Here is a 15,260-nt window from a genome sequence, read left to right on the forward strand (position 1 = left end):
TAAATTATAACGCCCTTACGGCTGAAAGGGCGAGCATGTTTGGTGTAACGGGGATTTGAACCCGCCTCCCTCAGATTATGAGTCAAGTGCCTTAACCACTTGGCCATACTGTTTTATGTATATTAGGGTGCGTCAAAAAACAAAAAGTTGTGACACTCAGTCGCTCGCTTATAATTTGATTCCATTCAATGAAATAAATATGCTAGCGTAAAAATCAATCCAATACATTAATATTTAGGGGTTGCGCAATGCGCACAAAATAACAACGTGCTTCCGGAACAAAACGAAAAGTTGGCATTAGTGAAAGGCTAGCTTCGGCTTTAGACAGAACCCAGATCAGTGACCGAAAAGCCGCGCAAATTTTGCTTCCTTTTGCAGCTCATATTGGACATAATATCGAGGATCTTGCCATTAGCCCAAGTTCCATAAGGAGGAAACGAATTACTAACCGTACTCTTTTAGCAGCTGAATTGAAGGAAAGTTTTTCTCCAAACGTTCCTTTGACATTACATTGGGATGGTAAGCTGATGCCTGACTTGGTTGGCAGAGAGAAGATCGAACGTTTGGCAATTTTAATTTCAGGTGAAGGTGTAGAGAAGATTCTTTCAGTGCCCAAGATTGATAGTGGGGATGCAAATTCAGTAGCTTCTGAGATCGGATCAGTTTTAGTAGAATGGAATGTAAAAGACAGAATTAAATCGCTTTGCTTTGACACCACGGCGACCAATACAGGATCCAAATCTTGCGTCTGTCTGAAGATTGAAATGTTACTTGAACGTGAGCTCTTGCACCTTGCCTGTAGACATCACATTTTGGAGATTCTTCTGAGCGCTGTATTCTCTACTCTCGTGATAGAGACATCAAAAAGTCCAGATATTACTTTGTTTTTAAACTTTAGAGATTGTTGGCCTAAAATTAATAAAACTAAGTACATAACAGCAGTAGAAGCAATGCCACTCCGAATACAGCCTTGGAAGGATGATATTATTCAATTTTGTCAGAATCTCCTTCACTCTCATCAACCACGGGACGATTATAAAGAGCTCTTGGAATTAGCTGTCATTTTTCTTGGATCTCTTCCACACGGACGTTCTTCAGCTTCTTTCCGTACTTCTGGTGCTGTACATCGTGCACGATGGATGGCTCGAGCGATATATTCTCTAAAAATTTGGATGTTCCAAGAGGAGTTTGGTAGACTGCAACCACGGCCTGCTTCATCTCGTGTTTCATTTGACGTACATTTCTGCAGCAAACTTGACGATTTGTGTGTCTTTATAACTAAACATTACTTGCTCTCATGGTTTACAGCTAAGGATGCTTTCGTGGCAGCTCGAAGGGACCTTACACTACTCAAGGAACTTACATTGCATGAAAATCATATGATTAAGGAAGTTGGTACAAAGGCAATGAATCGGCATTTATGGTATTTATCTGAGGTTGCAGTTGGGCTTGCGCCCTTTGATGACGGTGTAACGAATAGCGACAAACTCAAGATGGTCTCAAATATGAATACCGTGAAAGGATCTCCTAGGCCAACTCCACGTTTAACAGTTGATGCTGCAAGCAATGCTGTTTCTAGAAAACGTTCAGATTTTTTTACCTCGGCAACGAAGAAAATTTTCTACCATCTGGATATCTGGATATTAGTAGCGCATTTTTATCATTACCACCGAAAGAGTGGAGCGCCTCCGAAGAGTACAAACAAGGAAAGGACAGAGTAAAGAAACTTTTTGTGACAAATGACGCAGCTGAAAGAGGAGTAGCTTTAATTCAACAGTTTACATCAAAGGGCCGCACCAAGAACGAAGATCAATTTCAGTATATGATTCAGGTGGCAGAAGAACATCGGCGAACATAATGCGAAGGGGGCAGGCAAGATAAAACTTCAATGAAATAAATTTTTCTTTCAAGTTTTTATGTTTTTGCTAATTGTATAATCAATAAATATTAAATAATTTCTCTAAATAATTTAATTACCATTAACAATGTAACGTAGGGTAAATTTAAGGAAAATAGTGAACTTTCCGAGGGATGCGCGACCCCTAAATACTTCGCGATTTAAATGAAACTTTGTCTATGTTCTTTTCTCATGCAGTGGCACAACTGAGCAACTGAGCAAAAAAATTGGGACATTTTAATTTTTATCCTTTATCCGCTGACGCACCCTAAATTATATATATATGTGTGTTTAGGGTATTTTGCATTATTTACGCCTTACGCTTTTCATCTTTGTTTATTAAAACTTCGATCTTTAATTCTTTAGAAAAATTATATTTCTTTTTCGGGATTTTCTTTTTGTTAACTGACATAACATTATTTAATTTAACTGAAAGCTTGTATGGCTATATCTTACAGTTGACCGCCTCTTTGTATTTCAGTGTTAATAATGCTAAAACTTGAAATTCAGTCTTTGCGATAGGTGCAAAATATATAGCCCATTTTCCATCTTTGTGTCCTAAACACAGTTGAAAAGAAGAAATAAAATATTAAAATTACGGATTTGAATAATACTTTTTTATTGAATATCAAATAAAAAACTGAAATCAGTGAAATGTGTCTATATATTTCGATGTTTAGTAAGCTTTATCAAGTTTTCATGGAGTGAAGTTATTCGAATACTCTTGTGTGGTCAGCCGTACTTGATAAAGTTGTAATTAATTATTATTTGTTTGGTAAACTGTAGGTAGAGCCATCTGTCGATTACCGAGTGAACATGGTCTATGTCGCGATTCCTTACAGCGGTACTATTATAGTTCAAGCCAGCAAAGATGTTTACCGTTCATATATGGCGGGTGTGGAGGAAATTCGAACAATTTTGGTACTCGAGAAGAGTGTGAAACTAGGTGCGGGCAAGACTATTCCACAGAAGACCCCAATATTGGTACAGTTGTCGTTTGAAAATTAGAAACATGTAAAACAATTCATTGTAAAGTCTCTTTTGGTAAAGTTGTTTATACTATTCCCATAATTTTGACAACGCTAGTATGTAGATGAATGTTTTTATTAGTGTTTTTTTCTCTGCCATTCACATCTCTCCCAGTTGTTTAGTTGTAAGGTTTAATGTTTATAACGTTAAAATCCAAGATTCGATCATCAAAGAGTGCAGAACGTAAATATTTATGTAGTTTCTTCCATTAATAATAAACAATTTTTATCTATATTTATTTTCCCTATTTCCTTGAATTACTCTGTAGGGTTAAGTTTATTTGGTTTTTTTTTCACGTATTTTTTTTTCGTTTTGGAAGCTTAAAATTACGATATTAAAATTTTTCTCGCAATTTTCTCATTATACACATGATCATCTATCTGACATGTGTATTATTTAATGCTAGTGTATGGCTTGTCTATCGGTTATTAAGAGAAGATTGTTATTGTCGTGAATCGTTAAAACTACTATTACAACCCAAATCAACAAAGATGTTTATTCATTTATGGGGGACGTTAAGCTAGGTGTGGACTGGAATATTCGTTCTTTTCTACTGAAGATTCTTATGGTGGCATGACTGAAGGTTGAAAACAAAGATTAGATACTTTAGTATAATATTAGTGATATTAAGTTACTGTGTATGTGGGTTTAGATATGGTGAAGTCAGTTCTTTCCACATAAAAATAACTGGGCATCCTACGTTTATTCTCATGGTAATTCTTACGTTTGTCAAGCCTTTTAGCCCTCCTACCCCCAACTCTTGCAGTTGTGGCGGGTACTGGGAGGGGACGTACTTACATTACTATGTATCGTCACAGCAGGATGCTGTTAAAACCTCCATTGTTTAACGACTACATTCTGTGGCATATTTAGATAGGGGCTTGAGGGGGCTCAGCCCCAAGGTTCATAGTCTTAATAGGAGCTCATTGATAATTTTATTCTATGTAAAATTACATGGATGTAGGGCCCACAAAAAAATTATTAGCCTCTGGGCCAACACAATCTTAAGTCTGCCACTGACTGTGTAAAAACCTTCTTTTCTTTTCAGCGAAAGTAAAACGAAATATATAATATGCGGTGTAGAGGTCTAATGGATTTCTCGATTCACCGCATCCTCTGCTACAAGCTGGGGTTTTGCTTATTGAAGACTTATCAGTACAGCTTGGGTCAGTATAAAAATAAAAAGTCGTAGGCCTTTAAGTCGCAGATGATATTTTCAATTTTACCTCTGATAGAAAGAAGATAGATTTGTAACAGATCCATCATCTTTATACAGTTAGTCCACTGTAAAATACTGACACCTATATCAACTTTGGCTACTACATTGCGAGTTAAAATGGACTTCAATGCTCCATAATTGTTAGAACACCATATTGTTTTATTCCCTTTCCTACTTAGGCAAATGTACTTATATCATTTGTAAGTCAAAGGTTTACCGGTGTTAGTTTTTCTCAGTTAGATTTCATGACATTCTGTTTACATTATAAAAGTTGCAATAATTCAGGTAAACGTTTTTAATTCTCAACTTTAATTACTCTGGTGTTGCTTGTGTTTTATTTTATTATACGTTCTGTTTTAGATCTGGCAATTTTATTCTTAGGTGTCTGTGTGTGTGTGTGTTATAATGAGGTCGGTCCTACTAGTTACCGGTAAAAACTAGCCCAAGAGTTAGTGGTAATTGTTGCTTACTACTTACCTTTTTATAGTCTCTCACTAAGGGCGACTAGTGCATATAGCCCTTGACCAACTTTGTGAACATTTCAGTCAGTAATAAACCTTCATTTTATGAACTTAATGTTTTTAATATTAAATTTTATTTAAATGTATTACTCTGTAAATAATTTCAAAAACTGATTAAAATTACTTCCCGAATTTAGTAAAACTGTAAGAATAAAAACGCTTTAAATTATTAAGATCGAGGTAGTAGTTAATATGTTTAATTAATAAGACGGGTGAAAGTATATATTTTGTAAAAACTGTAAACAAAACTGAGTTATAAGTTCAAATCTTCATTGATTTATAGGTCGCGACATCTGTAAAATACCATGGTAACCTGAACTTTGTTGCTAATCATCTCAGCTTACTATAACAGTTTTTTTAACATATACTGATAAAAATGCTTCCCGGTGGCTCAGCGTAAAGTCTATAGGCTTCGAAATCTCTGTCGGTGTTTGGGTAAGAAATGTTCATACCCTGGATGGTCAGGTTCTCTATGACCTCTTCCTCCTCCCCGTACTTATGTTCTTGATGGATTGGTATTTATAATTGTAGAACTGAATATTATTTTGATCCTTTTCAGGGCAATGTCCATATATTGTGGCTCATATATAGTGGTTATTTTATTCTATCAGCAGAATGTCAAGTTTGTTGGTGGCATTTTTTTATTGTTTAACACACACACACACACACACACACACACACACACACACACATATATATAATTTTTATTTTTTATTTTATTATTATTATTATTTATTTTTTCATTATTATTCAAAATATATATATATATATTTTTTTTTTTTATATTTAAAATATAAATTAACTGGAGAGAGATATTTAGGACTAGCTTCGTCATGTATGAGGTACCTGTCTAGTTCGCATAGTAATTCATTTTTCATCCAATTCTTATTAAAGTACATTATTGTACTATGTAGGAGTCTATCTGGTATGGTTGGTATGTTCGAGTATTTGTGAATGAATTTAGATGATGTTGATCTCGGGACTCTGTATGCTGTTGTGAGAAGTGTGTTTTGTATTGTTTGTAGTTTGGTTTTGATTGTTTTATTACTTACAGTTACCCATGCTGGAGCTGCATAGTCAATTACTGGTCTTATATATGTTTTGTATATTTTCAAAATGTTATCTGTAGATGCTCCACTGTGTTAACCAGTTAGACTCCTAACATAGTTGGTTCTTCGCCAAATTTTATTTTTAATTTCGTTGACATGATTGATCCAAGTTAATTTTGAATCATAAGTCAGACCTAAAAATTTTGATGATTGGGTAATCTGGAGTAGAGTGCCATTCATATATATTTCTAGCTGTTGTTTTCTGTGTTTTGTCGATTTCGTAAAGAGTACCAGCTGAGTTTTTGCTGTATTTATTTTAATTCTATATTTTTATTGTTATTATTATTTATATATTTTTATTTATTTTTATATTTAAAATATAAATTAACTGGAGAGAGATATTTAGGACTAGCTTCATCATGTATGAGGTACCTGTCTAGTTCGCATAGTAATTCGTTTTTCATCCAATTCTTATTAAAGTACATTATTGTACTATGTAGGAGTCTATCTGGTATGGTTGGTATGTTCGAGTATTTGTGAATGAACTGAGATGATATAGTTCTTGGAACTCTGTATGCAGTTGTGAGTCTATAGGCTTGAAATGCTAAAAATCGTGTTTCGAAATTGCGCCTAAAAACAACGTAATATAAATTCTATATTTCTCTTTTTAGGTGGCGACATCTGTAGGTTACCGAGAGAACATGGCCCTTGCCAAGAGTCGTTTCAACGATACTACTATAGTCCAAGCCAGCAGCAATGTTTATCTTTCATATACGGCGGATGTGGTGGAAATAAGAACAATTTTGTAACTCGAGAAGAATGTGTGGCTAGATGTGGAGGAGGAGATAGCTATTTATCACCTGGGGCTCCTAACATTGGTATGGCCGTACACCTTAGTACTGTACTGCTTTTAGTAACAAAATATATTCAACCGTTATTGCTAGGGTGTATAGTTTATAAAATAAGTATAATTTAGATAATCAGACCCATTTGGTAAATATGAAGTACACACGTCTAATTAAAAATGATCATATTTGAGACGTATTTTCTTACCAAAAATAGGCATGAAATTACATTGTAAATATTTTTTTTTGGTTGTTTTTCGTTTAAGACTTAATCAAAAATGTCCGTAGCTTATGACTTATGAAGCATATTTTGTATTGTGTACATTTGATTTTCATATAGATAAGAGTGTAATGAAATATATTTTTGTCAGTTTGCGGAAGGCTTTGAAAGACGAAAGGATTATTTAATTATTCGTTGTTCTAATTGTTAAAGTGGATGGAAATACTTTTCAAATTTGGTTATAGTTTGAAACAGTAATCGGATATTGAAAATGTTTTTTAATATGTCAGTTACCATGGTGCTTAGAATTAATTTTGTTTGTCGTTTTAAAACCAAATTAATTTTAATTTTGACTCGTAAAAAAATCTTATTTGAGATTGTAAACTACAGGTTTGATACTCTCTGATGATACCTTTATATTTTCAAAGGGAAATCGTTTTAATTCTTTCACTTTCATATAACTTAGAAAATTACGTAATTATTATTATACTTAGTTTGATTTTATTTTGAATACATATTAGAATACCATTTATTTCAAAAATGAAGTTTCTATCCGTTTTTCTTTTTATTTTGTGATTTTAAAATTGGACTAATATTTTTATTGTGGCTCACAACACCTAGTTTAACTAAAACCAGAGGTTATATTTTTTATAGGGCAGTAATAGTTTAAATGAAAATTATGTTGTTCTTGGTTGGAAACCTTTTATAGCGTTTTCAGCGTAGAGTGAATTAAGGCAAGTTCACCCTTTATTGAAAATCTACATTTATAAAGGAAATAACGTTTCGTCTGAGTTTAGTATTTTAAAAACAGTAAGTTTAATGTTAAGCCTAGACATTAGGCTTGCTATACCTTCCTATTTTAGGTCACTTTCAGATATGCTATTATCATCATGATTTCTGTGTAAACCTAAACTACGTCTAATTCGATCGGAAACTTTCAAATAATGTTTCCTGTTTGAAGGTATTTTTATATAATAATGTGGAAACCTAGTTCAAGAATAAACCAGGGCAGAGATGAAAAGTGAACTTTTTTTTGCTAGTTCGTTTACTGTAGATTATAATTATATTGATTACAATATTAAGTGTTTAAACACTGAATGCTAATAAAATTGTTGAGTCTCTCCTGCTGGGATAGCGGTAAGTCTACGAATTTAGAACTCTAAGACCAGAGGTTCGATCTCCTTCGGTGGACCCATCAGATAGCCTATTATGGCTTTGCTATAAGGGAAAAAAACACAACAGATTGTTGAGAGCTATAGGCATGCCTGTATATCAAATTACAATTTACAATTCATCATACAAACATGGAAATTTAGGGAATTGTTGCAAAATATTGATAATGAAAACATAACATTGGATCTACTTCTCACGGCGCCTGTGTTTTATATATCAGTGTTATTTGACCACAGATCTGTACCGGTTCGTGGGATTTCATGAAAACAAAAACGGATAGAACATTCATATGAAAATCGTAATGAGTTTTTATTGTATTTGCATTTCAGTGATTCGCGACAATTTATAAGGGCAGCGAGTTGATACTTGGTGTTGATTTGGTTGTAAAAACGCTATATCAATCAGTGCAGAGCCGTATACTCAGTCATTTTTGTGCCCTGGACAAGTTTTCAGTTTCACATAAACCGTGCATATTGTTTAAAATATGCTGGCGCAGGCGCACACTTGTCGGTTACTAAAAGTCAAACCGAATGATAAACGTTGTTGATCGGTAATAGAGTATTAACACAATCTTGGTGTTATAGTCATGATAAATTGAAATTAGCTGGGGCGCTACACTTTATTCCTATCTATTGTTTGTTTGCAATTAAGCACAAAGCTACACAGTGGGCTATCTCTGCTCTGCTCACCACGGTTATCGAAATCCGTTTCCTAGCAGTGCAAGTCCGCAGACATCCCACTGTGCCTCAGGGGGTCATCTCTGTTTAAAAATTCATTGAAATATGTAACATAATCTACATAAATGATCTCCAAAGTATATTTTTATAGTTTCCTTAGAGTTACAAAATATACATTTACGGATATGTATATATATGGGTTATATCTATGTTATTAAAAATTTAATTATGCTGATTAGCAGTTTTAAAATTCCTTTATGCCATAATTTACGCAGATTTATGTACATAAATACATCGTGAATAAAACTTGAGTTTTACATCTGTGGTTGTTTGCTTTTAGTAAAGTACTAAATCTATCTTCGATAGTTGAACACACATGCATGTGCGCGTATGCATTCAAAATGAACGCAAAAACTTGACACGTGATTTGTATGTTACTACGGAGAGAACGTTTTCAGAGGTGTTCACAGGACTGTGAAAAAGTAACTTAATAAAGCTGGTAAGGTTATTATATTATGTGCAAATGATACCATGTTTTGTATTCTCAAGACGACTGGTATAGGTGTTAGCACTTTGATTAAAATAAAATTTTGATACCTGTACCAACCGTCTTGAGAGTACATTTCTACTTCACGTGTGCTTCTCGTCATCACGAGCAACCGTGTTTTAATCACGTGTGAGAAACTGCAATTGAATTCTCTATGAAAATATAAACTTTTAACAACTATTTTAATTTAAAACGTTTTGTTCTTGTTGTGGGTAATGCTTATAGGGTTAATGAACTTAAATTAACCAATAACCTTCATTAACCCTCTGATAACGGTGAGTAAAACACCATTAGGAAACTAGTTTCCAGTTAGATTTCTGACAACATTCTAACAATAGTGAAGTGACGAAACACGATATAAACCCTGTGAAAATGATGATCAGTCGTTCTGATCAATTCATCAATTTTGGGTTTTATAGATTCCAGCTGTAGAAGTGAACAGTAAAAACACATTTTAAAATGTTTATATTTGTGAAACAAATGTAATATAATTAACAAGTGCGATTTCTTGAAATTTCAAAGAACAAAGTAACTAATTAATAACCTCCCAGTGGCACAGCAGCATGTCTGCGGGCTCACAGCGCTAAAAACCGGGTTTCGATACCCGTAGTGGGCATTGCTCAGATAGCTCAGCGTGTACTTTTGTGCTTAATTCTAAACAAACAAACTAATTAATAGAGGTTATTCCAAGTTCAGTGTCACAACCGAGTTAGTAGCGAGCCAATATATGTGTTCAGATATAACATGCTATCGAAGTTCGAACAAAGAGTGTAACACATGGGACCGATTTTATGAAACTTTACGTATTTTTACCTGTTGTGCAAGTAGTTTAATTATAGAAAGTAGCGCCTCTTGTGTCTGTAGTACCCAGCCATATTGACGAGCTTTGGCGCTGGACGAGAGGCTTCGTCACCACTGGAAATGGTAGGTAAACTATTGTTCACCGACATATTCTTGTACAATGTTCTCTACCTCCTCTCTTAAGGTATATAGTGTTGTTAGCCTTGTTTTTAATCAATCTCATTTCTCTGATGAAACAGACCCCGTTGGTACGGCTGTAAGTCTACGGATTTGCAACGCTAAAATCAGGTAGACTTAGCAAATGGCCCGAGGTGGCTTTGTTATAAGAAAACACACACTGTTGAAGTGATAGGTGTTTTGTTTTCAGCGACGTTATGAGATTGTATGGTATTTTAGTCAAGGAAAACATTTCCTACAATGTGTTTATTATTGTTTTATTTCCAATGTTCAGCCAACCTATTTTCGAAATTACTGAAGATGTATGATGTATTATATAAGAAAGAAACAATTATTAGTTATCTGTGTGTGTCACATTGGAAATAAACTTCCATAACCATATGAACTGAAATCCCAGCACTCGTCACGAACCGTCTCCTAGCAACCAGAAACTTTTGCACTTGTAACAGACTAACTTTCACGTGGCAACCAGAAGTTTTCACACGTGGAATAAGTGTTTTCGGCCTACTCCTGAAGTAGGCTGTTTTCTGAATGCACGTATCTCACTCTGATGTTTACAGAAGGGTTTCTGCAACGTGATCTTCTGAAGATTATGTATGTCGTAACCGCTTGTACAGAGAGCGCCGTCCACAGTGACTTTAGCACCTATTTATCGTATTCTTTCAGTACAAAGTTATACAACATGATATCTTCGCATAGCTCTCATCAGTTTTGAGCTGTTAAGGTTTTACAACTGGTAAAACCTTAGGAACAAAGAATAACAGTCTGTAATGTGATGTTAGTATAAGTTAGAACTGGTAAAACCTCAGAAACAAAGAACAATGGTCTGTAATGTGATGTTAGTGTGAATTACAACTGGTAAAACTTCAGAAACAAATAACAATGTAGAGTCTAATTAGGAACAAACATCTCGTCACATACGGTCAGAGTCGCTGCACATTGAATCACTTTGTTAGTCAAATCACAACGACTAAAACAACCAAAGTTTTAGTTTACACCAACACCAGTTTTAGTTTCCGACATCGGTATTGAAGTTTATAACGCATTGTTTAGTCGGATTAGACATCTCGCTATCGCGACTACACGTAAGCAGTTTATTTTACATCCAGAAACCCAGGTTTCTGAACGCCGCGATATAATGTACACAACTTGTATAATTCAGACATTTCAAAGAGACATGCTGCGTAGACTGCTGTTTTTTTATTCATCTGTAGCAGTTTGTTCAGATATAGAGGGTTTCTCATTTTACAAGTCCAGTCGTAGCTACTGGAAGATTGTATGATAGCTAGCCAGCCACTAAAAGATCAACCTATGAGACGAAATTTGTCCTCCAGAATAACTAGTTTATATCGCTACTAATGACGTCTTTTAGTATCACTGTACATCCGTTCTTGGTGTTTGGAAACGATATAATGACGTCGTATTTCTGTCAGTAATGCGTTTACAGACTCGCTTGTTTCAGTATCATATCATATTGTTTTGAATAGGTGTAGGATGGTTTTGTGGGTAAGGCAATCGACACGCAACCTGTAGATCACGATTTATTAGGACGATTGGTATGGGTATTAATAATTTTACCAAAATAAATGATTTGTTAACTTGAAGATGACCTAAGAAGGACCAGACGTTGTTCTCTGCTGTATTTTGGTAAAAGTGTTAATACCCATACCAGCCGTCTTGATATACATTTTTACTTCAAGTGGGTTTCTCGTCATCACGAGATCACGAGTTCGAATTCCGTCACTAAGTATGACCTTTTAGTCATGAGGGCATTGTAATGTAAAGACCAATTCTACTTTTCGTTGAGTAATAAAATAGCCCAAGAGTTATCGGTGTTGACTAGCTAGCTTCCTTTCCACCCACACTATCACTTCTATATTAGAGATGGCTACTTCTGATAGCCCTCGAGTAGCTTTTAAACGAAATCCAGCAAATAAACTCGAATAACGTTTCCTTTCTTTTTGTCCATCCTCTGGATATTCTTGAAGATATGCAAAGTTTATGAACAGAGTGTCATAGATTATTTTATTATTTCACAGGAATAACCAGTGGTTAATTTCTAAGACGATTTTTGTATTTTCCTTCAAGGCCCTGTATTTTGCAGCCTTCCCGCTGTGCGAGGAACGTGTTCAGGCTTATTCTACCACTTTTATTTTGATCCCAATGAAAGAAGGTGTTTGACGTTTGAATACAGTGGTTGTGGTGGTAATAAGAACAACTTCTACACTCTTGAGGACTGCAGAAGGGTGTGTCTTAGAAGTGAACCACCCGAGGGAAGTTATACTGTTGGTGAGGAGGTTATATATTCAGTTATATAGACTGTTTTACATAATGTGTTGGTTGTTTCTTGCGGTTATATTTATTTTAAGTGTATTTGTTGTCATAGCTACAGGAAAACATCGAACTTTAGTGTTTATTTTCTCCTGATTATTTTTAGGGCTACTTTTATTTTAAAGCATACTTATTATCACAAAACTACAGGAAAACATTTAAATTTAGTTTCCCATTTATCACTGAGTAACTGAGTGGTAAGTTTCTTCATAAAGTTACATGAAGCAAGACTGAAACGTATGTTGAAAGCACCAGCTGTCAGCTTAACCTTTCAGAGAAAATAAAACATTTAAAATCTTGTTGATGCTATGACGCAATTTAAATAAATTGTGTTTACAGAGCACGCTTATATACATGATTATAGATACATACGTAGTTGAAATAACATTGTATTTCCAACATATCCCAAATAAAATGTTTTTTTTTGCTGAGGCTGATATACGCGTACAAATTGTATATAGACATATAAATTGTATGTGCATGCAGCACTCTGTTTTCTTATTTCCAATTTTATTGCATATCTTACTAAAAAATGACAAATTAGTGTTAAAGAAAAAATGTTGGATGAGTACGAATTGAAATCAGACTTGTAAATTTATTAAGAACGATTAGGCTAGGCTTTTGTTATATATTGTTTGTTTTGTTCCATTGAGGCGTAGAATCATATAAAGCTGACAAAAATGCTCATGTTTCTGGCTTTAGTGTGTGTGTGTGTGTGTGTGTGTGTTAGAATTTGAGATAATTATTGATCTTTTCTCCAGGTCCAGTATTTTGTTCGCTACCACAAGATGCGGGTTTCTGTACTGGCAACTTCATTCGCTACTATTACGACACCTCTCGGCAAGGATGTGAACCTTTTACATATGGCGGTTGCGGAGGGAATGAAAACAACTTTAAGACTAAACAATTATGCGAGAGCACGTGTATACCTAAACCAGCCGTTTGAAGTAGGTCTAACTGTTCGAAAAAACTTATATTTTGTTTCGTGGTTTTTGATAGATTATTGTAGTAGTTTTCACAGTTTTGTGTGAGTTGTCTAATATTACTAAATATTTTATAACATTTACGAAGGTTTGTTTGTTTTGAATTTTGCGCAAAGCTACTCGAGGGCTATCTGCGCTAGCCGTTCCTAATTTAGCAGTGTAAGAGTAGTTATCACCACTCGTCGCCAATTCTTGGGCTACTCTTTTGCCAACGAATAGTGGGATTGACCGTAACATCATAACGCCCCACGGCTGAAAGGTCGAGCATGTTTGGTGTGACCGGGATTCAAACCCTCGACTCTCGGATTACGAGTCGAGTGCCTTAACCACCTGGCCATGCCGGGCCATTACGAAGATCAACTACTGAAAAATACTAAATATTTTATTTTGTAATATCTACGAAGGTCAACTGTTAAATAATACTAAGTATTTTATTTTATAATATTTAGAAAGGTCAAAACTGAATACTACAAAATAATTTATTGTATAATATTTATGAAGTTCAGTTGCCCAATAATACTTTCCCATTACACAAAACATGTTCGCCCTTTCAGTCGTGGGAACGTTATAATGTGACTGTCAATCCCACTATTCATTGGTAAAAGAGTTTCCCAAGAGTTGGTGGTGGGTGATGGTGACTAGGTGACTTCCCTCTAGTCTTACACTGCTAAATTAGGGACGGCTAGAGCAGATAGTCCTCGTGTAGCCTTGTGCTAAATTCTAAACCAAACCAATAATTCTAAATATTTTATTTTATAATATTTACGAAGGTCAACTACTAAATAGTTTATTATATAATTTTTTGAAGAACTATGCGATAATTATAAATATTTTATCTTGCAGATAATGTTGTAAGCATACAAGAAGGAAACTGAAGATTTTTTTTTTTTTTTCATGTTTGTAAGGCTGTTAAAACATTTCATTAATAAACTGCTTGTCTCATCAAATATTACAACTTTTAAAGTAATACAAGTAGTAGTATTATCTTACACATTGACAGTAGTAATAACATATTTGCTACACAACAATTTTTGAAGTATTTTTAATTTACATTTTTTTGTAAGCATTTATGGAACTTTTGGTGTCAGAGAATAAAAATGCAAGTTTTGTGTAGAAATATTTTATTTGTGACATTTAAACATCACTAGTTGTAGCGAATCAACGGATAGATTAGGTCTTTACTTCTATTTTCTTGACTTGGTGGTTAGGGTGTTCGATCCGCAATCTGATGGTGGCGGGTTCGAATCCCATAACCGAATATGTTCACATCTTTCAGTTGTGAAGGACTGTTATAATGGAAAGTGTAGCTACAGTATTAGTAGGTAAAGAGTAGCCAAAGATTTTGCAGTTGGTGGTTTCAGCTGGCTTCCTATTCTCTGGTCTATCACTTCAGAATTAGGCACGGTTAGCACAGGTGGCTCACGAATAGCTCTACGCAAATTCCAACAAACTAACCATTTTTCTTCATGGAAATTCACATTTTTGTGAGGAAAAGAAATTAAAAAATAACTAGTTATTCTGCTGAATAATAATAGATAATTAATTGTATTATCATGTCACGTGTTATTCAAATGTCAAAAATATTTTATTTTTACGCTATGCGTCAAAACCAGATAAACCACTTATACTCCCCTATTCCATATTCCAAATAACAGAGTTATGAACCAGGAGTTATCTTACAACAGGTTGGATCTCCGTGTCATCTCTTCACTGAAATTCACGTTTCGGTGAAGAAAACAAACCAATAGTTAAATAAAAGAATTATTTCTGTTGACATCGTGAGGCTTTAAC

At 34.6% G+C, this 15,260-nt stretch overlaps 1 protein-coding gene across 4 annotated transcripts in view; it reads left to right on the top strand.

Moving 5' to 3' along the window:
• LOC143252514 (papilin-like) overlaps positions 1–14,586 on the top strand; it is a 47,827-nt gene extending 33,241 nt beyond the window's left edge. For all 4 annotated transcript variants that reach the window (XM_076504762.1, XM_076504764.1, XM_076504761.1 and 1 more), the window contains 5 exons: positions 2,684–2,881; positions 6,387–6,593; positions 12,244–12,444; positions 13,248–13,433; positions 14,313–14,586. In XM_076504762.1, coding sequence (XP_076360877.1) covers positions 2,684–2,881; positions 6,387–6,593; positions 12,244–12,444; positions 13,248–13,432 — 791 coding nt within the window. In that variant the 3' untranslated portion in view covers position 13,433; positions 14,313–14,586. The remainder of the gene's footprint in view (positions 1–2,683; positions 2,882–6,386; positions 6,594–12,243; positions 12,445–13,247; positions 13,434–14,312) is intronic.
• The last annotated feature ends 674 nt before the right edge of the window (positions 14,587–15,260 follow it).

The sequence above is a fragment of the Tachypleus tridentatus genome, chromosome 6 (genome assembly GCF_004210375.1).
Source record: "Tachypleus tridentatus isolate NWPU-2018 chromosome 6, ASM421037v1, whole genome shotgun sequence".
Lineage (NCBI taxonomy): Eukaryota > Metazoa > Arthropoda > Merostomata > Xiphosura > Limulidae > Tachypleus > Tachypleus tridentatus.